This window comes from Haliotis rufescens, unplaced genomic scaffold, assembly GCF_023055435.1.
Source record: "Haliotis rufescens isolate VD_foot unplaced genomic scaffold, xgHalRufe1.0.p SCAF_12, whole genome shotgun sequence".
Taxonomy (NCBI): Eukaryota; Metazoa; Mollusca; class Gastropoda; order Lepetellida; family Haliotidae; genus Haliotis; species Haliotis rufescens.
The window spans coordinates 25,647,670-25,675,489 of NW_025963802.1; the positions used below are offsets into that span (position 1 = coordinate 25,647,670).

General features: G+C 38.4%; 1 protein-coding gene across 5 annotated transcripts in view; it reads right to left on the reverse strand.

Annotated features, from left to right (window-relative positions):
• Positions 1-27,820, reverse strand: part of LOC124113357 (hydroxylysine kinase-like) — a 165,605-nt gene that overhangs the window by 104,960 nt on the left and 32,825 nt on the right. For 4 of the 5 annotated variants that reach the window (XR_006857766.2, XM_046473647.2, XM_046473651.2 and 1 more), the window contains exon 2: positions 18,351-18,671. Coding sequence is in view for 4 of the 5 variants with exons in the window: in XM_046473647.2 (XP_046329603.2) it covers positions 18,351-18,648 (298 nt within the window). In the remaining variant the exon portion in view is untranslated. Of the gene's footprint in view, positions 1-18,350; positions 18,672-26,043; positions 26,104-27,820 lie in introns of those variants that run through there. The other variant, XM_046473650.2, reaches the window with a different exon arrangement.

Consider the following 27,820-nt stretch of genomic DNA (forward strand, 5'->3'; position numbering starts at 1 on the left):
TGAGAGAATGCTGATCTGAACATGAGCCGGAAGATGAGCCTCGACATGAAGTAGAGGGTTGAAGGTGATCGTCATGTTGACAGAGATCCATGGACTAATCCCCGGGAGGTGTATAACCGTAGAAGTCGGCAAGAAAGCGGTAGTCAGGATAAGGTGACGTATATGGGTAGACAAGAAGTTCAGAGTTTTCATGGCAGCAGAGCATGGTTGCGTGAGAGTGTGAGCAGATAAGCCTGTGGAATGTCAGTGCCGCTGTGAGTAAAGAAACAAGAAAAATGACATCAGGTAATTACAGAGTACGATGTGTTTACGAAATCTAAAACATACGGTGGGTTGAAGAGGTCAGAGTGTGACAGACAGTGACAGTCTTGCCTGAAAATAAACAAGGGCCAGCCATAGAATTATCATAACCAGAAAATGAGAGGTTATTTTGATACGTGACAAAGTATTCAAAGAATTGGTGTTGGAATGTTGAACAAGAGTCATCACCAGATGACAAATCCCCCCTGGCCCCGACAAATTTGAAAGAACAAATCATCTGACTTTTACTTTAAGTCCAACTAGATGAGAGAATTTCTATCTAATCTATCTGTCCGTATACAAGAGTAGTTATTGAGCTATCAAAACAATAACACAGAATTGGGATTCATAACTTTGTATTTCTATGTAAGGTACACACCATGATGAACAGAGTCAAAATCAAAATTGTTTCTATGGAAAAACAAAAAATATCAGTTCTAAAAATCCCTAAGTAGCAAAAAGCACCATTTGACAACATGGTCTTTGTGTGTGCAAAGTGTCATGAAAGGATACCTATGAGTTCTAGATATATGGTCCCGACAAACACATGCACTCTATGAACAAAGCCATACTCAAACTTGTTGCCATGGAAACAGGTACAAAATTATTTTTTAATTAGATTCCTAAATAGCAAAAGGCACCTCTTCAGCTCTTGGTTAATACATGTACCAGGTTTGGATAAAATGCCTTTTACGGTTTTCAAGTTGTGGTCCGGAAAAGACACCTACCCTTCCCGATTGAGATTAAAGCCAAATTGTTTCCATTTAAACCAAGAAAATAAAAATGCCCCAAATCCCAAAATAACAAAAGGCACCACTTCAGGATCTGTTTGTTATATCTGCAAAGTTTTGTTGAAAAATATTGAACGTTTTTAGAGTTATCCTCCGGAAACGAAATGATTACAGACAGACAGACACGAGGCGTCAACTATATCTCCCCACATTATATGCTGGGGGATAACAAAAAGGAAGGGGTCAACACACTGATAACTTTTATGGATGGTATTTATAAGAAAGATGAACTTTAAGAAGCATATGATGTTTACACAGAGTCTGACAGGTACAAGTGATCGAGAGATCAGTCTATGGACATTTTTGTTACTGATACATTAAAACAAAGAAATTTAACATGACCTTTCCAGAATCTATGCATGCTTTCAAATTACTTGAAAATGCTTGTCTTGAATAGACAGACCATTTGTTCTCACTCATGTCAACCACAAATATCACACAACAATTTGTTTAAACAGACAACCATGTCCTTAAAGAAAATCTTTGGAAAGCAAGCAATTCCGCCATCTGAGGGGAATGATGGTATTAAGTGAGTGAGTGAGTATGGTTTTACGCCGCTTTTAGCAATATTCCAGCAATATCGCGGCGGGGGACACCAGAAATGGGCTTCACACATTGTACCCATGTCGGGAATCGAACCCGGGTCTTCGGCGTGACGAGCGAACGCTTTAACCACTAGGCTACCCGACCGCCCCGATGGTATTAAGATAAAGACAGAACCAACATATGTGGCAACAAACACGACCAATGCTGAGGAAGAGGAAACTGCTAATTTTACTTGAAATAGAAGGGGTAGACATGGTTTCTTTGGCAGAGGAAACGACAACCATTCTAGCAGATATCACATCATCACAAGCAACAAAAAAAGTATGGACACTGAAGTGAACCATATGACAATCAGTGAGTACAGAATCTGTTTGGACATTATGGACGTCCTCTTCGATGCAAGGTTTGGGAGTCAGTTTATCACTTCATCAAAGACTGCCTGGACTCATTTGAAAGTATGGAAAAAAGCAAGTTCCAAGAAAAATTTGTGTTGTTTACTGGCCATAAAGGTGAGGAGTTACAGGTTCTAGTTAATGAATCCTTAAACTCTGCAGTCTGGGACAGTGCATGCAATTCTACAGTTGCAGGTGAAATGCTATATAGATACACTTGATGATGGCAAAGTAAGAGAAGTGAACAGAAACAAAAGTGATCTCCATCTTCAAATTTGGGGGAGGAAGAATTCTTAAATCTATAGAAAAAAATAACTTTTCCATGAGAAATATGTGGTGACACCTGTACGATAACAACTGATGTGGTACAAAGTGATGTTCCTCTTCTACTTGAAAACCAGCTATTTAGAAAATGATCGGGCTCTAATGTTTGGGAAGGAAATCAATCTGCAGTGTACATTTTTCAGGGCCCTACTGTATCACATTCCATGATGCCAGTGACTCAAATCTTCAACGTCCTGTATTCCCACAGTAAGCAGTCAAAGCAACAAAAAAACAAAAAGATATTGAAATTGCAGAGACAGTTTGGGCATCCATCAAGTAGACGACTCTTGATGCTGCTTGGAAGATGCTGGGATCAAGTATGATACTTATCAGGCACTGGTTGATGACATAACACAGGAATATGGTGTTTGTCTTAAATTCAAGAGGACACCAGCTAGATCAGTTGTTTCTCTCCCTCTTGCTACAAAGTTAAACAAAATGGTGGCAATGGATCTGAAAGTTTGGAAGACTGGTGTTTACTTCGTCCACCTCCTAGACATGGCCACAATTTAGTCTGGCTGCCATCATAAAGAAGAAAACTCCAGAGGTTGTCATCGATCAAATTTTGTGATTATGGGTCGGGAGCAGATTAGGCACACCCAAGAAGTTTCTAGCAGACAATGGTGGAGAATTCGCTAATGAAGAATATAAGGACATAGCAGAAAACCTTTATGTGGACGTAATGAATACAGCTACGAGGGGCGTTCAATAAGTTTTGCAACTTCAATATAAGACCAAATCGCAGAATATCTTTTGCACTTTCATTTTTCAATATAATCTCCATTCACCTCAATACACTTATTCCATTTGTCCTTCAAGCTTTTAATACCACTTTTATAGAAATCCACAGATTGGCACTCTAACCACGCCCCTTAGGCAGCCTTTATGTCCTCATCATCCTGGAAGCGTCTTCCACGTAGGGCAGATTTTATTTGCCGGAACAGGAAATAGTCACTGGGGGCTAAGTCTGGGCTGTACAGTTAAATCGCCCACCCTACAATAGCATATGATGGCAGAGCTCTACAGGGAAATGAAAAGAACAGAAACAGAACAGAAAAAGTATTCCAGAAAAAGAAGGTTAAGCATTACTTAAGGCTAATAGAACATTCAGACCTTATCTTGCTAATTTAAAATTTACTGTGTTCACGAATCATCTAGCATTGAAATGGATAAAATCAATCAAAAATGCTACAGGCAGATTAGTTAGATGGTCACTTGAACTGTCAACCTACAATTTTGATATCATTCACAAGAGTGGCAAGTCCCATGGTAATGCAGATGCTTTGTCACGTCACCAGTATGAAGTCAACATCAACTGTCAGACAAATCCTGATACAGAACAAACAATCTACACAGTCTCAGGTGGTAGCCAAATTAACACAAAGCATACCAACAACATGTCATCTAACAAGGACCATTTACCCTCAGTTACAGACACACCCATCCTCACAGTACAACCAGAGGAACAAATCAAGCACTGGTCAGCAACAATTGAGTATGGAGAAGATTACCTCCCATTTTAGCCAATAATTGTTATCACTTCTTTACACGCTTCTGATGCCAAAGTTACAAGTGATGCTCTTATTGAAGCTACTCTCCAATCACACCCAAATTTGCGTCACTTCAAAGAGTTTGTCCTGATAATAGCCAAATATGTGATTATAAGGAAGCTAGCATTCTTCTAGATGATGAAAGGCAAAGACAACAGGTAATAACAGAGTCTAGTCATTTCATATAGATAATGGCATTTGTATAGGGTTTGTCCCACAACACCACAAAAGTCACCCCTAGAAATTTCTAAAGCAACTAGACTGCATCGAAGCACTGCATTTTAAGCACACACTACATAAACTGTATAAACGTAAAACACACGTCTTGCCAGCTAGATTGTTTACCCTCAAAAGCCACAAGCATGTGCTCACATGTGACGTCATCAGTGACGTCTCCAGATGACCGAGGTACAGTGTCACGCGATCTTTACATTAATGCCTCAGTCACATATACAACGTTAGCTGGACGATGTGGGGGCATCGGTGGGTTTCGCATCAGTGACACATCGGTACAGTAGTCATGAAACCAAAGATGATCGGCCCGTGGTTGGAGAGTGTCCGAAGGATTTTGGAAAAAATGGAAAGCTTATACCGCCCAGTGACTGACCGGTCATCTGGCGGGAATCGGCCAGTAATATCCCGATACCTGGACAGCGCCCGTCTGATGTAAACCAAATCGAATGGGCACCGGACGATGCTTGGATGAACACCGCCCATTTCCTCCTCACTATAAAAGGAGCCGGCTCAGTACCCGGCCGATCATAGTTCATGTTCACCGTCTAAAGAACTGTATCACATTTCAGTTGATTTTGTAAATTTGTGGAGTCTGAAACTTCAGAGATAAAGAGTGGAAAGGCAAAGGGAGCTTCGGGCTCTAGCGTACTGCATACAGAGCCAGGCCAGTCTCAGTGTGTGTGGAGGGACAGGCGTCCTGAAGACATTCTATGCTGCTCATCCCATTCAGCCCATTATATACACTCCGGAACAAGCACCTAAATATTTCCGGTGTCCGATGAATGATACCCGCTTTGCGCCTGCTCAATGCTTGCCCGGACTCCGGTTGGTCACCTTACAACTTGGCTTAATCGTCCGGTAACCGGAGAGGGACATTCCGAGTATTGGCCGATTCCTGGCATATGACCTTTCGGCTATCCCACGATGACCATACCACATATACACTGCAAAATTTGTCCGATTCCCTCGCAGTCTGGCCTGGAGGGTCACTGGTAGGCTGCCGGAAGATGTGTCACAGATCCATTGTGTCACCGAAGGGTGTGTGGACCATCAGTCACCGCAAGATAATAACTCAGATTTATTTTCTTACGATGTGTCCACGGGGTCTTCCGGATGTCAAAAACATGGCCAATGCTCACAGATGATTATCTGGCACCCTGTCAGGTATCTCTCAATTGTGCCAATTTTCAGCCTTTTTGGGCATCGTAAACTAATCTTTCCCAGCATCGGTGGATATGTGACTCAGACAAAACATGCCTCCTTTTCTTCTGAAAGGATTAATACTGTATACACTAATCAGATTTAATTATTTTCATAAACTGTCTAAGCTGTAGATTACTAAAGTGAAATAACATCCATCCAATTGGATTATTTTCTGAATTCACAAAAAACTCAATTATAATAAAGTCAAACATGAAGAACATCCTGTTCAAAGTAACACTATTACATTCTGGCTTGTAATAGTATCAAGTATTTCTTACACAAATGTGGGTGAGACACCCATTTGAGATAACTGGTATCAAACATTTGTGTGAGATCAAATTCCAGGCCCGTGATTGGCTAATCCATGGTGATGACCTGAGGTCAGATGATGATGGATTACTTTCTTGAGTGTAAGTCATTCATAAGTTGCTCGTGCTTCAGTCGAATATTCACCTATGTCTGTATTGAACCACAGGACTGTGTTATTAATAATAATAATAAGAAGAAGAAGAAGAAGAAGAAGAGGAAGAAGAAGAGGAAGAAGAAGAAACAAACTCGTCCTCGTCTGCGAGTTTGTTTGTTATTATCATCAGTTACATTAACTGTTGTTATGTCAACGTACGCGTTATCGTTTTTTAGAGTGTAAACCCCCTAGATGCCACAGCGACACATATGTCCCCCTTCTTCAACACTCGCTTCGAAGTCGAATAAAATTGAAAATACATCACGCAAACTAATTCACAGCACAGTTTTGAATTCCCCCTTCTATTTATCATTTACTGTCATTTTAGGCAAAGCAAATTTACTGCAAGTGACTTCTGAAATTTAGGTACATCGTAAATCTCGCAAAATCACAATTCATTATTTACTGTGTGTTTAGAAATCTAAATATTGGATATTTACTCGAAAAATTAAAGTGGAAAAATAACATATTAGTAATGACGGGTATCAAATCATTATTGATAATTCTGAAATGTCGCTGATAGCCTAGAACCATTGAGAATGTTTTGGAAAATACGCATACACGAACGCCGAAGTGTACGTTCTGCCTTACTGGATTGTGTTTAAAAATGACGTTTATGAGACGCCTATTCGATCAGGTACATTTCAAACTCAACTGCTAGACATGCATCCCTGAATTCCTCATACATTTTAGAAAGAAATGACAAATGGTCTTTGTCACCAATGCAAGTTATCTAGATGAAATCATGTGAAATAAATTAGGTGGCGAAACGAACTCTGTGCTCGGAATACTGTACTTGCTGAAATGTAAACAAAGCAAACTTCAGATTTTAAACTGTGTAGCATTTTAGAGGTACTTTCAACTAATTGTTGCATACATTGGCTCGATCACGTGTTTGAGAATATTCATGGGAAAAGTACCGTTGCACTAACTATGGAATTTCAAATATATACATTACAATGATGTTGTTAAAACTCAATTCAACAGAAACCGTAAAAGTTTTCATCCTGTGTGACGCCATGACTGACGCTAAATCACGCACAACGACGATGGTAGTTTTCTGCATTTCTGACTAATTCTCTTAGTTACATTGGAAAACATGACAAACCAATAACAGTACGCAGATTTATGTATATACGATCCCTCAATCAACGAAAACCCTCCTCTGGAAATCCCGCGTACTGTTGTCGGTGAACACGCCACTTTGTAAAAGTCGGTCACCGGTAGTGATGTCATACGGATGTAAACATTGTGGTAATTGGTAATTTCTTTGAGGTGTAAACTTTTAAGATCACGCATCCAGCGTGTTCTAGTTTGCATTATCATCATCGCCTTGATAATCCACAGATATGTCGAAAACCTTTTTGTGTAGGGTCACATTATTTATGGATAGTAAGCAGTAAATAGGATGACGTCACTTATGACTGTGGTGTTATGTATTAATGCGCTACTGCGATCATGAGAATAGACAAAATGCATCGATCCAATGCTAAAAAGTTGCAATTTTACGGTGTGTAAGAAACAGATTACTGCACTCGTGCCTGTCAGATACCATTAATCTTACAACTCGTTGTTACAAAGCGTATCTAACGAGCTTTGAAACGTTTAGAAACAACTCGTTGTAAGATCAATGGTATCTGACAAACACTCATGTAGTTATCTCTATAGATACTAAATGATTATAAGAACACTAAAACAGATATCACCCTCGATGAAAGGATAGATTTTAGAGTTCATGAAAAATGGTTATATTTCACTTTATGCTGATGATTATTGAAGTCTCTGCATTGACACTTCACTGTCAGTGTTCACTTCACTGAAATCATAACAGTCAACACATTAACTGTAAACCTGAACTCATTAAAGTTCATCTCTTCAAAGCTTGGAAACACTAAATAGTAAATACTAGCACTTTTAAAGTCTTTGAGATATATGATTGATGCTATGTGTCCTGACAGTTAAATTAATACAGTTTATAATCTTTGAACTTCTCAGGAATCACAACTGCTCTTGTTGACCTTCTCACTGGAGCCTGTTCCTGATGATAAGTCTCTGGTACTTCAGGAGTTACCTCCCCTTGATCACACATCTCACTTGCACTGACTGGTGTTAGAGTGTCAGTGATGAATTTCTTCATTACTGATGAATTTCTTCTCATAATTTGTTCGTTGTTTTTGACTGTAATCGCACTACCAACCTCCTCGATAACTGTGTAAGGTGTAGGGTCAAATGTTGTTTGTAGGTTGTTAAATTGTTTTAGGAACACTTGATCACCAACGTGAATGTCATTTTACTGTCTCTTTCTCTTACTTCTTTATCTTTTACTTCAGTTGACATGTTAAAATCTGGAATTTTAGTCTTAAATCTTCTGTTCATTAACATTTCTGCAGGAGTCTTCTTTGTTGTGGCATGAGGCGTTGTTCTAATACTTCTATATGCAAGTAAAAACTTGGGAAGTTCTTTTTTCCAGTATTTCTTGTTCATGTTTGCAGTTTTATTACTTGCCTGTGAAGAGATCACCATTGTGACGTAATTGTAAACTTTGTTGTGCAGGACCCCATTCCACAAGGCAATCGTAGTGCCACAACGCTTGTACGCCTAGGTATATGGAAGTTATTGATAACCTTAGCGCTATGATAACTTTCTGTAAACCATGTCTGGAGAATATCTTCTCAGGAGCTCTAATAACACTTTGACTTGTTGTACTTCTCAGTAATGCAGCTTCTGGCCATCTTGAATAAGTCAATCACCACTAACAAATTCACCCTTGTAGGAAAAGGTCCACAAAGGTCAGTTGCAAGTTCTTGCCATGGCTGACTTGGAAGTTCTGTTGTTTTCACTGATTCTGGTCTAATGGGTTTAACACATCTTCTCTCTGAGAATCTGTTTGGTTCTGATGATCCCTGGATGTGTTTCATGTGCAATCTTCAGTATTCTATTTCTTATGTCATTTGGTACCACCATTCTACAGCCTTTCAATACAGTTCTGACAGTTCTGATATGTACTTCTGATATATTCCTGAACATCACTGTCCTGTATTTTTTAGAATATTTCTTAGTTTCACAAGTTCACTGTCTCTTTCTGAAGTTCTTCTATTGTGATAGCCACATTTATCTTCTATTCTCTAATTGTCTAGGTGAGTGTTGAAAGTGCTTCAGCTGCATTTGTTGGCCCTGATTGATAGATCATGTTGAATTCATATGGTTGTAGCTGCAGCACAAATCTTTCTATTTTGGCTGGTGCTTGGATTTTGGTGACTAGATAATCTGTAGTGGTTTGTGGTCAGTAATGAGCTGAACCTTAGACCCATAGATACAACTTTAACCTTTCACAACCCCAAACTACTGCTAAAGTTTCCTTCTCTGTCTGACAATAATACTGCTCTGTATCAGAAAGAGTCCTGCTAGATCACTGGCCTAAATCTACCATCACCCTGCTCCTGAGTGAGTATAGCCCCTTATCCAACCGGACTTGCATCAACAATTACAATAATCCTAGTCGTGGCGGATGTACTGAAATATGCCATATAACATGTGCACTAGCAGGTTCACTTTTCAACCTGACAGAAGAATTCTCCTGCTCTTTGCCCCATGTCCACTGATTGCTCTTACGAGCCAACTTTCTAAGAGGTTCTGAAATAGCAGCCAAATTAGGAATAAACCTTCCACAGAAGTTAACTAGTCCTAGAAAACTTCTCACCTCAGATGCACTTTGTGCCCTTTTAGCATCTACAACTACCTGAATCTTTGTCTCTTCTGTCTGTATACCTTCTTCTGAGAACCCATGGCCCATGAAAACTAACTTCTTCATGTCAAACTTGCATTTCTTAGCATTCAAAGTAAGACCTGCCTCTTTCAATCTCTGGAAAACTGCTCTAAGCCTCCTATTATGCTCCTGTTTCCCTTTCCCATGAATGATAATGTCACACCCTCACATCCCTGCAATGTCTCACTGATAACATGCTGATAGATCTCTGAGGCAGAGTTCGACCCAAAACAATAGCCTCTTGTATCTAAACAAGCCAACATGAGATGAGAAAGTTGTGATAACTCCAGATTCTGGAGCTTCTTCTAACTGATGAACCCCATTTAGGTCAACCTTGTTGAAAACATTGGAACCATTCATGTCTGAAATGATCTCATCAACAGTAGGAATAGCATGCCTGTCTCTAATAATTGCCCTATTTGCCATCCTCATGTCTAAACACATGCAAAACACATTCTCACCTTTGGGAACTACTAAAGGTGGAACCCAAGGGGTGAGACCTGACACCCTTTCAATAACATCTGCCTGTTTAAAATCTACAAGTTTCTCCTCTACCTGCTTTCTCATATGAAATGGTAACCTTCTCATAGACTGAGCTACTGGTTTGACATCTGGATCAAAATGCAAATTCAACTCATAATCTTTCAACTGACCTAGGCCCTGAAAACATCCATGAAATTCCTGTCTAATGCAATCATACTCTGATGAAACAGCATTTACACCTATTCTCAAAATGCCAAACTGCATGGAAGTTTCCCTACCAAGTAACAAAATATCCCTACCTGGCACAACAACAAACTCAGTACCAACAGACCTACCACCACATGAGACAACAGTCTTAATTTTCCCTTGCACATTGAGAGGAGAGTCTGATGCATATGAGAATATCCTTTTGTCTGAATGTTACAATTCACACCCGGTAGCTTGAAGTTTTTCCCAAAGCTCGGAGTTGATGATATTCACTGTCGTGTGAACATCTGCAATTTTCAGTTGAACTCATCTTGAAGCTCCATTATCATAAAAAAGGCAGAAAAAGACTTATGCCTGGCAACAAGGGAGGAGGACTAATCATCCTTGTCCTCGACAACTGTACTTTCAAAAATATCAAATAAAATGTTGGAACCCTTAAACCCAAGTAATCTCCTTAAAACTGGCAAATGGCAATGAATTATGCATAGCTAAAGCATACCACAGGCTTACCCATGAAACAAACACAGAACAGCTAACAAAACTAGCTCAAATAGTAGGCAAAAATGGGATAATCCTTGGTGACTTTAATGCCCACAATCCTTTATGGAATGATTCATGCAAATATGGCAAAATTGTAGAGAAATGGGTTGAAGACCACAATCTCATAATTTTAAACAACGGCACTCCCACATGTTATGACCATGTCCACAACATGTGGAGTTCAAGCGACCTCACAATTGTCACCAACAACCTCGCCTCACATTGCCAATAGCAAGTCCTTGATGACACTTTGGGGAGCGATCACCTTCCTATATTCACCGACATAGGTAGCCCACCACAATTATAGAAACAGCCCAATATTCAGCACACATGGGACTATGCAAAGGCTGATTGGCCTAAATTCAGGAAGGAATGAATATCATTCAAATCCTCAGAAATTGCCTCAGATAATCCTGATCTTTTTTGCCAAAATCTCACTTCAGCAATTATTCCTACAGCTGAAAAAGCAATTCCCTTAAAAAAAAAAACCCACAAAACTAGCAAAACTCCGGTACTATGGTGGAACAGGGAAATAGCAAAAGCTAGGAGAGTGAGAAAGAAAGCCTCAATAGGTCAAAAAGGGATAAATCAGCCTTCAAAAGCCAGGACAAAAGTAAGACAACTCATTGACGATTCTAAAAAGGGGTCATGGCAGATCTTCTGGTTGACCAATCTCATTCACTTCAAACATGTGCAAAGCAATGGAAGCCATGGTTACAAAAAGACTCATGCATCACCTTGAAACTGGCAACCACATCAAACCTGATCAAAGCGGCTTCAGGAAGGGTCACTCATGCCTAGATCATATACTAAGACGGGAAAATGAAATAAAAAAAGCTCAGTTAAACAGACAATACCTAGCCACCGTATTTCTGGACTTCAGCAAAGCCTTCGACATGGTATGGCATGACGCACTCCTCACAAAACTAGCACAAAATGGAGTAAAAGGATTCATGGCAAATTTCATAGACAGCTAGCTTCCTGCAAGACAGGTTGCTGTCAGTTAAAATAGGGAACAAGCAATCTGATACTATGTCACTGGACAAGGGCATGCCACAAGGCAGCATTGTAAGCCCAACTCTGTTTAAAATCATGATCAGTCATCTACATGTATTTGATTTTATCAACTCTCCTACCCAAAATTCAAAATTTGCTGATGATGGAGCAATATGAGTAAAGCACAGAGATATTTCACAAATCTGAAAAAAACTCCAGTCAGTCTTGGACGGAATAGATCAATGGTGCAATATAAATGGGGGTTCACCCTTTCAAGTTAAAAAACTGTGGGAGTTCTATTCAATCACAGGGGGAAAGATGCTATGATACCCCTTAATTCTCTCCAAAAAAGGCAAACCAATCGGATGAAAAAATTCTGCAACATTTCTTGGGATGATCCTAGATCAACACTTCACTTGGAGCAAACATAGAATATGTCGAAAACAGATGTAAAAAAAATCTGAACGTATTACGGGCAATTTCAGGCACATCTTGGGGCACCTCAAGGGACACTCAGCTGGACCTCTTCAAATCACTTTTCAGATCAAAAGTTGACTATGGTTGTGAGGCCTTTCACTCAGCATCAAAAACTATCTTGAGCTGCTTCAACAGAATAAAATACAAAGCCCTAATGCTGGCCACAAGTGCAGCAACAGGTACTTCAATAGAGGTACTACAAGTAGAAACTAAGAGGAGATCAGGAGGGTATTGTGCATAGTTTGGTGAGGAGCAGTCTGATGGGCAGTGGTCAGTGGAAGAAGCTGCGTTGAATTCTACACAGAGGGAATTAAAGGCAGCGGACAAGGGTCTGCAGAATTTTCTCCCTGACAAGAGACTGCTACCGTCTGCAAGGACAACTGAATAAACTTGGAGGCAATATTTGTTTAACTCATTTTTGAACACTGATTGGTTAATCGTGATCTATAAAGATTTCGACAAAGGGCGCATGTTAATTAATTTCCTCAGCCTAAACAAACAGACAAAAAGAAGCTCATCTGATGTCGTCATTTGGAAATAGTTATATGATTGTTATAGTTTAATAATAAAAGAGTGTCCATGCAGTGAAAGCATTTTTGGATTCCGGATTGCGTCGATAATACGATTACTACTCCCTTGTTGTCAGCCATGTTTTCTGGTATAACCCTACACTTGTGTGTATTTGTTGTCATTCACTTGATGGTCAGTTAATGAATGTACTACAGGTATAATTAGTGGTAGCACCGCTCAGAATACCCGACAAAGGTTCCCATTTGGCATTCATTGTGTCTGGGGTAATTATTCAATCTAAATCCAGGTTTCAAGTGAGGTGAAATGTGTGTTATGTACCGGGTAATATGCACATGGCATCCCAGCAAGAGATGAATGATCAGTTGATTTACTTTTTTGTAAATCAACGGATCGTTCCTAGTCATCAAAGGATTAACAGAAAATACATTGATTAATCACTGTTATCTTGCACAGTGGATATGTCAAAAGTGAGTGATAGATGTGACCATACGCCCTTATACTATCAATCAATGTGACAAATGCACTTACGAATTGCGCAGCACAGGTCGCAAACTAGTCTTGGTTTCTGCTATATCATCCGGGTGCTCACGGGAAAAAAACAATAACAAAGGCAACAACCAGTCCCGGGGAATTGCTTTAGATCAGTGCCCCTTTAAGCATGTGTCATGGAAGGGCTACGTTGATAGTTCCTGTTTGGTATTCAGCTACTTTTTGGCCAAAGATGTGCCCTGGGAGAGAGTTTGTTTCACAGGTGAAGGAAGTAGTTTACTGCCTACTTACAAAGATGCATATGTCCCAAGCAACACATTGGTGATAAATTTGTTGGAGGCAGCCAAACAGAAGTTAGTCAAACCCGTTAAGAAGAAAGAGCCTATTACAGTTGAAGTACTTGAAAGAATGTTTGACTGCAAAATGCAAAACCAAAAATGTATATAATTTGAGAACTGTGTCTATGTGTTTGCTTGCATTCGCAGGTTTTATGCGGTCTGCTGAGTTGCTTAATAATAAGCATGGTGATTTGTTTTCTTTTAATTCTCACATGACTGTATTTATAGAAAGGTCCAAAACCGATGTATACAGAGATGGAGCTTGGTTAATTATTGGTAGAACTGGGACAAAGAGGTGTCCTGTGAAGTGTATCGAATGTTTCTTGGAAAAATGTCGATTAAAGGAAGAAACTAATTCTGAAACTTATCTTTTCAGAAATCTGACCAAGACCAGTGACTGCTATATATTTAGAGCTGAAAAACAAACCGATGTCTTATACTCAGTTGAGGGAGTAATTGATTGAAGTCTTTAAGCCTCGTACCTGATATAAAATGGTGTGAGGTCAGGTGGAGCCACAGTGGCAGCCAACAGAGGCATTCCTGATAGAATGTTTAAAAGACATGGTCGCTCTAGGAGTGAGAGTGCCAAAGATGACTATTAAGGACAGCATATGATGATCAGGATGTTATGCGTTGTTTGCAAGTTGTGTTGGCGAGCCATAATAATACGTTGTGATATGGATCGGTATCCATAGTTTAAATCTCGAACACTCCAGTTGTGTGAGTATGTATTTGGAATATACTCTGGTGAGTATGCGCTGGTATATTCATGTAAATTACAGTGGGTTGATGGTTGTGATGCTGTTGATGTTCGTGATGCGGATGATGTTGATGATAATGTGGATATGTGTTGAAGAATACACTGAGGTCAGTCAGTGCACCGTACAGTATCCCAATATGTTGTAGTAGTGTATTTTGTTGTGTTAAGGGGGAGAAGGAGGAGAAATCAAGTCAAAACCTGGATTTGGAGAGAATTTATCATTAACATTTAACTGTATATTTAGCACGGAGATTTGCATTCAAAGAAGTGGCAACACACAGTATCATCATTCAGTCAATTAAACATTGCTGCAAAGTTGCTTGGACAGGAATGTAAAGTACATTGGTTCCTTCAGAATTGATCTATAATTCAGCGTTTAATTTTTAAAAGATTTCATTTATTGATAACAGTGTACTCCTTGAATAACTACAAAGACAACCTGCCGATTATTTCACAATTTTTAGAACTTCAAGTTGGTTGAAAAACATAAACAAACCTTTGGGGCACGCAGATTTTTTAAGAAAACCCACTGATGCCTACATTGTAATAAAAACCTAAGATCAAATCAGTTGATAAACTGGGGAACATGGTTATAGGAAACTTAAAACTTTTATCGATAACTATAAATGGAAATATCTCAGTACCCTAATGAAGCTGAAATAAGCGAACCCTAAACGGGATTTCCGATACTGTTAACATCTGATTCACGAAACAGCTTAGCAAGGGGCACAGGGGTCTAAGGGTTAATATCATACTCCGCAAAGCATGCATCTTATCCTGAAACCCTTTTTGTTATGCCCGGTTTCGCGCACTTGTTGTGGAGGCTGATAATTGCTGATAGACAATATATCAAAAGACATCTATTGTGTAGGACATAATTCTGATTGTGGAACAAACAAATCGTCAGCATACCCCGCATTTATATGTATAATATGTTCCTATTGAACGTAACATAATATCCTTATATCAACAAAACTTCAAATAAAAGATATTGAGAAACTTGCAGGTGGCATGTTGACATATACTATTGTTTCCAGGGCACAGTAGCATGCAAGGTTTGATAATAATATGCCCAATGTATCTTCAAAGTAACATTGTTATTTCATATGAGTGATGGTTACTGATACTACTATGTGGGGAATTGTGTTCATTCTAGGTGTGATTGACCAAATATTCCAAATTTACTGTTGGATTACAAAGAGACATACCCTGACTGTGACATCACATACAGTGACCTTTGCGCTTTCTGAAACATTGCTGTCAGATTTTGTGGTCTTTATTTTGTTTTCTCTCATTATGTTATACTAAAAATGACAAATGAAACACTCCTCGATAAAGAGTGAGTGAGTGAGTATGGTTTTGCGCCGCTATTAGCAATATTCCAGCAATATCACGGCGGGGGACACCAGAAATGGGCTTCACACAATGTGCCCATGTCGGGAATCGAACCCGGGTCTTCGGCGTGATGAGCGAACGCTTTAACCACTAGGCAACCCGACCGCCCCCTTCGATAAAGAAGATCGTCAACTTTCGCGAAGGTTAAATGAAAGAAGTGTAAACTTTGTTTATGTTAAAATAGCAATAACTGATGCTGAGGTCCATCTTCCTGAGGCAAAGGAGTTAACTCAGACTTTGAAAGTCCAGTTTCCATGCTTGCCAAACTTGGCTGGAATTCATGTAACTCCATAATACCAGCCTAGTTCGGCAAGGGTGGAAACTGGACTTTTATAGTCAGTTAACTCTCTTGTCTCGGGAAGATGACTGAGGTCTCTGCTAGCATTACGAGATGGGATCTTAATGTTTGTATATTGAAATTATTCAACGAGAAAAAACTTGAAATTAGGACTGGTGAATATTTATATGTTGTTCATTGTATCATGCAAATTTTATAACTTGACACATTAGATTAACATTTTGAGCCGCAACTACATAACACGGTAATACAAGTAAGTAAATATTTATTAAAGGAAATATACTGGTGTTTGGGGACTGACTCTGTTGCATAATGATGCAGCAGTCATGGACCGTGCAGAGGTCGTGAACCATGAAGCAGTAGTAGGACCCAAAGCATCGACCCAGTCTCGTGGGATATGTTGTTTTGTCCTGGATCATGAACCCAGGATTATCCTTGGTATGTGTAAGTCCCGGGGGTTGTTGACCCGGACCATCCCAGCTGTGGTGTCCTACCACTACTCAGGAAGGGGAAGGGGGGGACCTATAGTCCATTCCCTTTATACTGATATGGAAAGGACTATAAATTCCCCTAAGCAACACACTCAGCCCTTATTCAAGGGAAGGGAAGGTGGGAGTTAAAATACAGTCATAAGATAAACAGAGGAAGGAAGTGGCCGTGTGACCTGCTTTTAATATACATGAAAAAACACAGACCGTGTATGTACACTTCCGACAGACTAAAAATAGCATTGGCAAACTAATCGGATGCTCAAGAGATGAATACTTGAAGTAAAAAATGGCACAAAAACATCGGGGAACCTGCAGAATTGAATAAATGGTAGTAAGTATTGACAAGGGAATATAAATAGCTAAAACTGCCGATGTAATACAGATCTAAGATATATTTATACTGACTGGAATGGGAGTGCTGACAAGAATGTAGCTGTTGCACAAACAAACACATGAATTAACATGATGACCTCGAAAATTAAGTTTTTATTCAGTCTAATGTTTGCACAATACATTTACAGAAATGGTCAGTAATTAAACATTGTTCTGTTGTTTGCCGATAACAAAACGTGAATTAAATTTCCACAAAAATTTAACAATTTAATCAGACTCCTATCATGAAAGTTGTATTCAACTTTCAATAGCATAATTCAGGTAAGATCAAGAAAATTTACAAATTTTATGTTAACTTAACCTCTGTTTGTTTGAAAATATCGGGATATTTTTTAATAATATTGTGCATTTTTCCATCTAGTGCCAATATACTGCTTCATTTTGAGTCCAGTTAACAAATATCTGTTCCACCTGAAAGCAATCTCATTACAATCAGATCTTAGATCTCGCTACCGCTAAACAAAGATCTGAGGACATCCCATTACGGGTCACGTCAGAATGACCTTTGATCATGAAAGTGACAGTCGGAATGTGTTTTCTAATCTTGCAACCTCGAAAACGTTAACATGGGGTATTCCGAACGACAGTTATGGCCCGTACGACTGATTCCGTCAAAATTATCGTCTGTCTCACGCTTCCGTGGGATAAACATTTGAACAAAGCAGGCGATGCACAGTACGTTGAAAGCACTGCCATACAATCGCAACCATATATTAGATATTCCGGAATGTTCGTTTGTTCTGTTTCACAATTTATTCGAGAACTGTGTCAACATATTTTTCAAGCATAGTCTGATATGGAAGTCGCCAGAGTGAAAAGAGTGCCATAAAAATTGTGAAAGCTGCTTTCTAATTGGCTGATGTCGACTTCTTGTTAGTTGTTTGAGTTGTCGGTCAAAATTCTCGAAAGGTCCTCCTGACGTGGCCCGTAATGGGATGTCCTCAGATCTTTGTTTAGCGGCAGCGAGAACTAAGATCTGATTGTAATGAGATTGACCTGAAAGCTCATTTATGTCACTATTCTGATTTTCATTAAACTCCTTTACTTGAATATATATATTGGACATTCCGTTGTAGTTTGAATCTATATCAATGACAAACTCTTGTTCAGAAGAGTTATTTTGATTTGATGTTGAGTTCATGGTTGAGAGAAATTCTGCACAAAATTTGTGAAAAAGTATCATGGTGATAGTGAAGCAAGCGGTGGTGATGAATGAGTCACACTGGATAATCAAGGATACTATAGACTTGACAGAGCTAAATTGAATTTGAAAACAAACACACACAGTGTCTTGTGTGTGGCCTGTCAAATTTGTGACAGACTCATTCAAACCAATTATTTTCAAAAGTCTTGAACTAATTATTTGAACAATTTCCAACATACCAAGGCCTTGAGAATTCATGGAGTCTTTGCTGTTAATTACTTTTAGGAGGTAACCCTCTGGGTGAAGTTCTTGAATGAATGGATTAGAATGCTGTTCCTCAACTCTCACGAAGTAGTTCCTATCATCATAACTATCAAGTTCTTTTACTTCTGTGACTGTAAGCCCATACATTTTGTGGATAATGTCTTCAACCATTCCCTTGGAGACCACTGGGCGAATAACTTCACCGGGCTGTTGGACAGTACAGGTAGTGTATTTTTCACCATTAGCATCAGATGTTGCCTCTTTACAATCCATTTTTCCAACTTTGAAACTTCAATCTGAAATAGAAGTTGGAGCACAGTTAGTCTTATTTCACAATCTTTCAACTTTGACATGCTAAATCTGGACATTAAAATATCTTCTTAATGAAATTCAAACTGACTTTGCCTTCGCTCTCAGTGCCAAATGTTGGTAAGAGCAAATCTTATAACAAAAGGGCAAGTATCAGGCTCATGGAGCAACTGGGATAAGCTTTGTGAGGAGGTTGGTAACATGAGGTTACTGTAACATAACGCTTCCTTATACATTTATCAATGTACACAACAAATAAAGTAAATCATATCACTTCCTTATTACATTTGATCAATGTTTGCAACAGACACTAAATAAATAAATAAATTTAGGGATAAGAATATTTCGGAATATTTCTTTGTCGACTGAGGACACAATTTTATAAAACTATCCCCCAGATATTCATGATCCCTAACTTTTTTTGTTCAGTTTTTGAAGTACATCTAACAATTCTTCTTGCATCTATGTTTGCATGATCACATTTCCTTTGAGATATTCTATTCCAGCTCAGTCCTTACAGGTATTACTACCTCTACCTACATACAGTAAGAAAACTTAAATCCCAGTTTAGCCCTAAATATTTATCATTTGAAGAGTTACTCACTAGTTATTAGTATTTTGAGTGTTATTTCTGAAATGGAAAATCTAACATTATAAAAATTGTGACTGTTAACTGAAAGCATTGTCACATATATCATTTATAAATATAACTGAATAGATATGGGCCCCTAACTCTCAGCCGTGTGGCATGCTGTCTATAAAAGTTTGACTTCTGTTAAAAAATAAGTTTCAAACCATTATAATAAGATCAATAGACATCATAAGATGACATATCCCCCAGTTTGGTGCAATTCAAAAATGCAGTTTTCAAAATCCCCATTCATTAAACGTTCACCACTATACTGATCTGACATAGCAAGTTTCATCTAGAAACATTCGTCGGTTTGGGAATTCTGCTCCAGATACCAGCATTACACTAATTTTCAGTAAAGTCCAACTTGTCATCATGAAACCATGAAAAGAATAAATAAATAAAAATTCTGAAACATCAAAAGGACCAAGTTCACCATCAGACTGATCTGTAAAGCAAGTTTCATCTAGAAACATTCAGCAGTTTTTGATCACTACCCTCATTTTCAGTACAAGTCAAACATGTACTCATGGAAAATGCTTTTTTTTTTTAAATATAAATACCAAATCATCAAAAGGCGCCAGTTCCCCATAAACTGATGTATATTGCATGTTTCAACAAGAAATATTCAAAAGTTCTGGAGTTCTGCTCCAGAAATGAGCTCTACCCTTATTTTCAGTAGAAGTCCAACTTGTCAAGGAAAAAAAAAAAAGGAAAAAAAAAAATAATCCCAAATCATCAAAAGGCACCAGTTCACCACTAGACTGATTTATATAGCAAGTTTCAACAAGAAATATTTAACGTTTTTTTTACTTCTGATCCGGTAACAGAAAACAGACGGCGGACAGACGGATATATATGCTGATCACTTTATCCCCCCTTTTTCAAACCGGGGGGATAATAATTGACCATTTAATTGTGCATGACATGAGTTGATGTACCATATTCGACGTAATAAGCGCCCAGGGCGCTCACATAATTAGAAAAAGGGGGATCTTATTAGAATATTACTTTGGTGAAAAAAACAGAGTTAAAAGATAAATTTTTGGTGGTTTATGCTGACAGCCTGAAATGTTTATGTACGTGAGATATATTTTTCTAGAATTTAATTGCCCATAATTAAGGGTGCATATAACACACGAGTGCGTATTGTACGCAAATAAATAAGTCTTGTGAACATTGATCAATCGGAAGGGGTGCTAATTGGGATTGTTCACTAGCCAATATATTAGCAAATACCGCTGTGGGCGCTTATTAGAGCGGGGCGCTTATTACGTCGGATAAAGTAATATGATTTTGAGCCTAACCTCAATAAATGCTTTACTGATGTCAGAACGCACAGCACATATTTCTTTACCATTATCTAAGCTTTTTCTCTCAGATAAAAGTCATATCCTGTGGTGTCTCTGTAGATTACAAGTAAATTATTGTGGCTTGAGGAGATGTTATTGACATTTTCTGGGGTTGATGAATAGGACACAGTTGATAAAGATCATCAATATCTTCTACCAACACATCTTGGAAGCAATAGTTGGCGAAAGTGGAAACACAGCCCTTGATAGAGCTGTCGGTGTGCAACTCCAGTGAAGCTGCCAGTGCCCTGATCTCATATGGATTGTTCTCTCATGGAGGCTCCAATGTCACATGCTGATCAGCTTCCATTATCCTCAGACAGAAGGATAGGGTGTTTTGGAAATCTTCGTCTTGCTGGTAAAGTCTTTGCACTCCCTTCAAAAGAAAGGATATGTCATCTTCAGGTATTCCTTTTATGTCCTGATAGAGCATAGGGACAGTTCTTATTCATCCTTGTGTCCAAAGATAAAAGAAATTATAACCTTTGACCTTCAAACAGGATTTTGGTTTTGACAATGAAAAGAAAACCAGTTTACCCAGGTGTACTTTGTCTGCATTATTCCTATCAAAGAAGACATGGGTGATATCCAGGCACAGACAGAAAACAGGTGCACAGGAGACAGCCGACAAAGTTGTTGTAGCTGACTTCCTGACACCATCCATGACCTGTTGACAGAGCAGGTAATGCTGCAAACCAGATGTGAAATTTGATCAGTGTCTTGTCCAAAGTATCCAATGGCCTGTTCTGAATGGAGGTCCATGGCTGTTGTGAGGCTGAAAGAATTCCTGAGTTGGAAGCACACGCGGTATTGACTGGCGAGCAAACAAGTCAAAACACCTGGTACTTTTTCGGTATTCTGATTTATTATCTGTATATCTATTAAAGATATCACAGACTGAAGGAAGGAAATTGCAAACTGCATATTTAACACAGTCTGTATCGATATCATAGATACCTTTGTGGGGTCCATTTACCATTGCTCAATATATGAAAAACCATTCAGGATCTTAATTATTTCTTCAGTACAATCATGGAAATAATGGGAGGAAAATATGCACATAACTTTTATTTAACAAAATATTTGACTAAATGCCAGTTTATCTTAATTCCATGATTATGTTTTATTACCATATTACCTAAATCTAATTCTAAAGTCAGCCCAATGTCTTTCACCAATTTATGCTGGCTTCCGAAATAATTTGTGTTCTTTACTGTCAACCCGCAGGGGTCATTAGGTTCTTAATCAGGATGTACTTGTCTTCACTAGTATTTAGCCCTGTTTGAATACTAGCTGGTATTATGCTCACTCAAAACCATATTTATTTAACAAAAGGCATTGTGATATGATTGTTTGATACCTTAGTTTCCTAAGAACTGTTCTGGAAGTATAGAGACCTTGTAGTTTTGTCAGTGTTGTGCACAAAACTCTTTTGTGTGGTACATGTTCCTCGCTATTCCAATTTTACAACACCAGGAGACCATTCATAGAGAGTGCAGGAGATGGTTGATCAACTGGAGTGGAAAAAGCTGGGGTGGAAGCCGATTTCTTGACTGTGATGTTTTCCACCTTTTTCTTGGCGGCCTCGCGCCTCTTAGCCTTGGTCAATGCCTTGGCTATCTTAGTGAAGGTCTTTTTAGATGTGTTGGCGCACTTCTCTAGCTCTTGTCTTCATTGCAGGAAGTGCCTCTGCACTTAGTGCAGTTATCATGAGGATCTCTCGTGATCATGAAATGACCACACTTCTTGCACCTGGGAGTAGATGGAGACTCCATTCTGAGCTCACAAACACCAAGGACCAGCTGTACTTACGTGCGTACGATCGTCACTCCAGCAGCTATTAATATGTACTTATTGTCTGTTATTATTTTGAAAACTATTAGAATAATCTTAGATTAATGTGACTTACTACCAAGTGCTAGATCGTTACTATTATCACAATAGGTTTTGACTCAGCACACGCAGGAAAAAAGTGAGGTTGCTGCCATTGTTTCCGTCATGGCTTGGGTGGTTATGATGCTACTTGGCAACAACTAGTTGTGTGTGTAATTGACAGTGAAGCGGACGTCTGTTGAAAATCTGAAAAGTTTAGTTAGTGTGACTGAAGCTAAAATATGGGATTTATGGCAGAGATGAAATAGAGGTAGAAGTTTCATAAGAATTATACACTGTTAAAGAACAATGTATATAGTTGTCTTCAGTTGGTAGACTAAGATACTTAAGTACAGAATTTTAACACAAATATGTGTGCTCAAATACCTGAAAAAATTCAAGTGAGCACACAAAAGAAAGAAGTGAAGCATATCCCGCATGCACATTTTGCACAATATGAGGTTATTCCTAACAACTGATTAGGATGGGGGATAGTGATTTTTAGAGTGATGTTAACCAAATTTCAAGAATATTTGTTATGATGTAGTAGAGGTAGGATTTTTGAAGGAATTATAGCTTTCTCAAAATGGATGTTTATTGGACTGAACCCCTAGAATATATTGCTATCATTGCTAGGAAAATGCATGTGAATTTTCAGCTTCATGGCTCCAGTATTGTCTGCTAACAATATAAGGAAATGTAATTTTGTGATGAAAATAATGCAAATGTCAAGTGAGGTGAAAAACATAATACCCTGAAAACAGAACATGCCACAATACTAACTACACTAACTGCCAAATTTCATAATACACTAGCAGAAAAAAGTTCCTGTGCATCACTGACTACCATAGTAAATAATAAATATATAACCACAAAGAAAGACTGATTTTGCAACAGAGCAACATATCAATGTCCATGGAACATGAATTCATCATGACAGCATGTACATATGTCCTCTCAGGCTGAAAGTGGTGTGGGGTCAACTGTCAGTTCACATGTCAGTGTTGGGTAAGACCACTATTAGCAGTGACAAAAGCTTGACAACAACTGTTCACTGACATCAAGAGACTGTTGAGGAAGGCTTGTGGGATGTCATTCCGGACCTGGACCAACGTTAATGGTTGGTTGAGGAGTCGCGTAAACAATGTTTCATTCATCCCTCACGTTCGATGGATGACAGACCTGGCAAAACAGCAGGTCAAAGGGAGTGGGGGTTGTTCTTTTGTCCAATGAAGTCTGTGACCACATGTGCAATGTGAGGGCATGCATTGTCCGGTTGTAATGTGATGTGACGTCCAAATGTCTGAAGGAAAGGGAGGATGGATAACCTGCACACCAGTCAAATAGCCATTGATGACCACTAAACGGGTCCTGTGATGTGCAGTAATGCCTTCTCACCTAATCACTCTCCCAACACTGAATGCAGAACGTTGAACAACATACGTGTCAGCTTAACATACCAGCAGGTGGGTATGATTATCATGCTGACATGACGTTACTGGACGTCAAGAACAGTCTGTCCCTGGTGTTGCCAGTCTGTTGATACCGACCCCAGTGAGAATGTGAGGTGTTACGAAGAACACCAATACACCGGGCAACATTTTGTGCAATTCCAGTTTCAAGAATTCCAATTGCATGCAACCTCTCATTTATGAGGATGGGCCATCAACAAAGTTGCTTTTCACAGCAAAAACACTTCAACAAGAGACCAGGATGCTCATGCAACTTCAGCTTCATCATGGGTAATCATGGCAAAGTGTTTGCACATGTGATTATCATGCATGATTCTGAAAAGTCAATGGCAATTTTATTTTAATGTGATTTTTTAAGGTGCACAGACATTTTTCTTAACAAGAAAAAAAGATTTGCAGTATCAGGGGCCATGTTGAAAATCAGTTTCAAAGCTGTTGGAAATATATCTTTGATTTGCACAAGTATGTAAGTTTTAACTTCATTGGTCTATTAGTTTCGTAGAAGGAGATTAGGCAACTTACAAATAGCTAAAGACATTTTGACTTTGAATAAGCAGGGATGTGATCAGGTTTTCCCGAAAAAAAGAGGAAAAGTTTTAAGCAATTTCGTGCAGTTTGGACAGCATTCACACCAAGAAATGTAATAAGTCAATGGGCAAAGTCAATAAGTCAAATAAACAAAGATCGCAGATGCAGAAAAATTTCGAAGTTAAATCACTACTTTAAAAAAATCGGCATAGCTTCTGCGCACCTGGCTACCCGCCAGGTCAGGGAGCAATAGTGCCATAAACTTCACCCCCCATCCCACAGATACAAGGACAACTGTCACAAGTGTGCAATGTCTGATCCTTTCCCCATGTGGAAGCATATTGAAAAAAACTTACCTTGTACTTATTTACCTTTTGTTGAAAAAACAAACAATACTCAATTGCAAACATAAGACATTAATAGAACATATATCCCCATGTTATTGGTTTTTGGACGCTGAAGAAACATTCATAGTTTTCTCGCTAATCACATGAACAACTGTAAAACATCTCATTCACTTATTAGGATAAAATACACCTTTATCTTAAAAAACAAGCCATCATCTTAGTATTTACAATTTCTGTGTGATGCCACACACCACATAGTGCAAGTATTCGTGATAGAAAACGTTTTATGTCCGAAAACCTAGGATGCTGAAAGCTCTGACCGAAAACAGGACAATACGCGACGGTTGTCTGGTTTTCGATAATATTTTTCGGAATGTTTTCTTTTAATCTTTGATTATATTTTTACGCGGAGATGATTTTTTCGGAGGACTACCGTTTAAAAAATCATGATTTTCTGCGTTTCCGCAGAGATTTCACATCCCTGAATAAGGTGAGCTAAATATCAAAATATGGCAAAAAGTGAAATCCATGTTTCTGCATACGACAAATTAAGTCATTTACAAAAAATAAAATTTCATACTTATACATGCCGAAATGGCTGAGGGCAAATTTGAAATTCATAGTTGATTGCATAAGTTTCCATGTTTAAAATCAAATCAGACCTCAGTGAACACATCACAGAGAGGACACAGGAGGAATCGGGGATGAAAGCTCAAGACAGGTTTTGATAAAGGAGATATCTAAAATGTAAAATGTTCCAATATATGGACAGACAGGCAAACAACGGACAGAGAGATAAGCTCACTTGAATATTTAGTTTGGACGAGTAAAACAAATCAGTGTCATAAATTATTTAAAACAAGAAAGGTGAAAAGTAAAGAAAAAAAACCCCAAGACTAACTTACTGTGTGTAAATTTACGTACTGATACTGGTACAGTAACAACTGCTTGAATGGTGGGTTTAGATTACACTCTACAGCATTTAGAATAAACTAAATTGGAATTTTGTGAGCATTTTTCAGAGATGCCATTAATGATATATTATTATATACACTGCACCTCACCTTCATAGGCTTGGTGGTTTCAAATACATGTACAAATGGACTTGGAGGCGATCAACATGAAGGTTAAAAAACAACAAAAACAATGTATTATACCTCATTAGTAGGCGCCCCTGGATGTCTTTACTCAATAAGCTCTGCTGACGATTATCATTAGGAATGTCTGTAATAATATTTTAGACACGACAATTATCATTGGGAATGTTTGTAATATTAACAGGGACATGACGATTATCATGAGGAATGTCTGTATTATTAAAGGGACATGACAATTATCATGAGGAATGTGTGTATTATTGAAGGGACATGACAAGTATCATGAGGAATGTCTGTATTATTAAAGGGACATGACGATTATCATGAGGAATGTCTGTATCATTAAAGGGACATGACGATTATCATGAGGAATGGCTGTATTATTAATGGGACATGACGATTATCATGAGGAATGTCTGAATATTTAAAGGGACATGACGATTATCATTGGTAATGTCTGTATTATTAAAGGGACATGACGATTATCACTGGTAATGTTTGTTATATTAACAGGGACATGATGATTATCATGAGGAATGTGGACCCGTGAAGATCCGGGGTAGAATAGGTTCTCAGCAACCGATGCTTGCCGTAAAAGGTGACTATGCTTGTCGTATAGAAACTATTCTGTGTGTATATGAATGACTGTTATGCAGTGGTAGGCGAAGTGGTAGAACTAAACATGATTCTCTTACCATGACATCTATGGAGAACTAAACATGATTCTCTTACCATGACATCTATGGAGAACTAAACATGATTCTCTTACCATGACATCTATGGAGAACTAAACATGATTCTCTTATCATGACATCTATGGAGAACTAAACATGATTCTCTTATGACATACATAAAGAACCAAACATGGTTCTCTTATCTTGACATCAATGGAGAACTAAAAATGATTCTCTTATCACGACATCTATGGAGAACTAAACATGATTCTCTTATGACATACATAAAGAACCAAACATGATTCTCTTATCTTGACATCAATGGAGAACTAAACATGATTCTCTTATGACATACATAAAGAACCAAACGTGATTCTCTTATCTTGACATCAATGGAGAACTAAACATGATTCTCTTATCACGACATCTATGGAGAACTAAACATGATTCTCTTATCACGACATCTATGGAGAACTAAACATGATTCTCTTATCTTGACATCTATGGAGAACTAAACATGATTCTCTTATCATGACATCTATGGAGAACTAAATGGGATTCTCTTATCATGACATATATGGAGAACTAAACATGATTCTCTTATGACATATATATATATATAGAACCAAACATGATTCTCCGATCTTGACATCAATGGAGAACTATACATGAACCCTTACCATGACATCTATGGAGAACTAAATGGGATTCTCTTATCATGACATCTATGGAGAACTAAACATGATTCTCTTATCGCACATCTATGGAGAACTAAATGGGATTCTCTTATCATGACATCTATGGAGAACTAAACAGGATTCTCTTATCGCACATCTATGGAGAACTTAACATGATTCTCTTATGACATATATATATATATATATAGAACCAAACATGATTCTCCTATCTTGACATCAATATAGAACTACACATGAACCCTTACCATAACATCTATGGAGAACTAAACATGATTCTCTTATCATGACATATATGGAGAACTAAATGGGATTCTCTTATCATGACATCTATGGAGAACTAAATGGGATTCTCTTACCATGACATCTATGGAGAACTAAACGTGATTCTCTTATCATGACATATATGGAGAACTAAACATGATTCTCTTACCAAGACATCTATGGAGAACTAAACATGATTCTCTT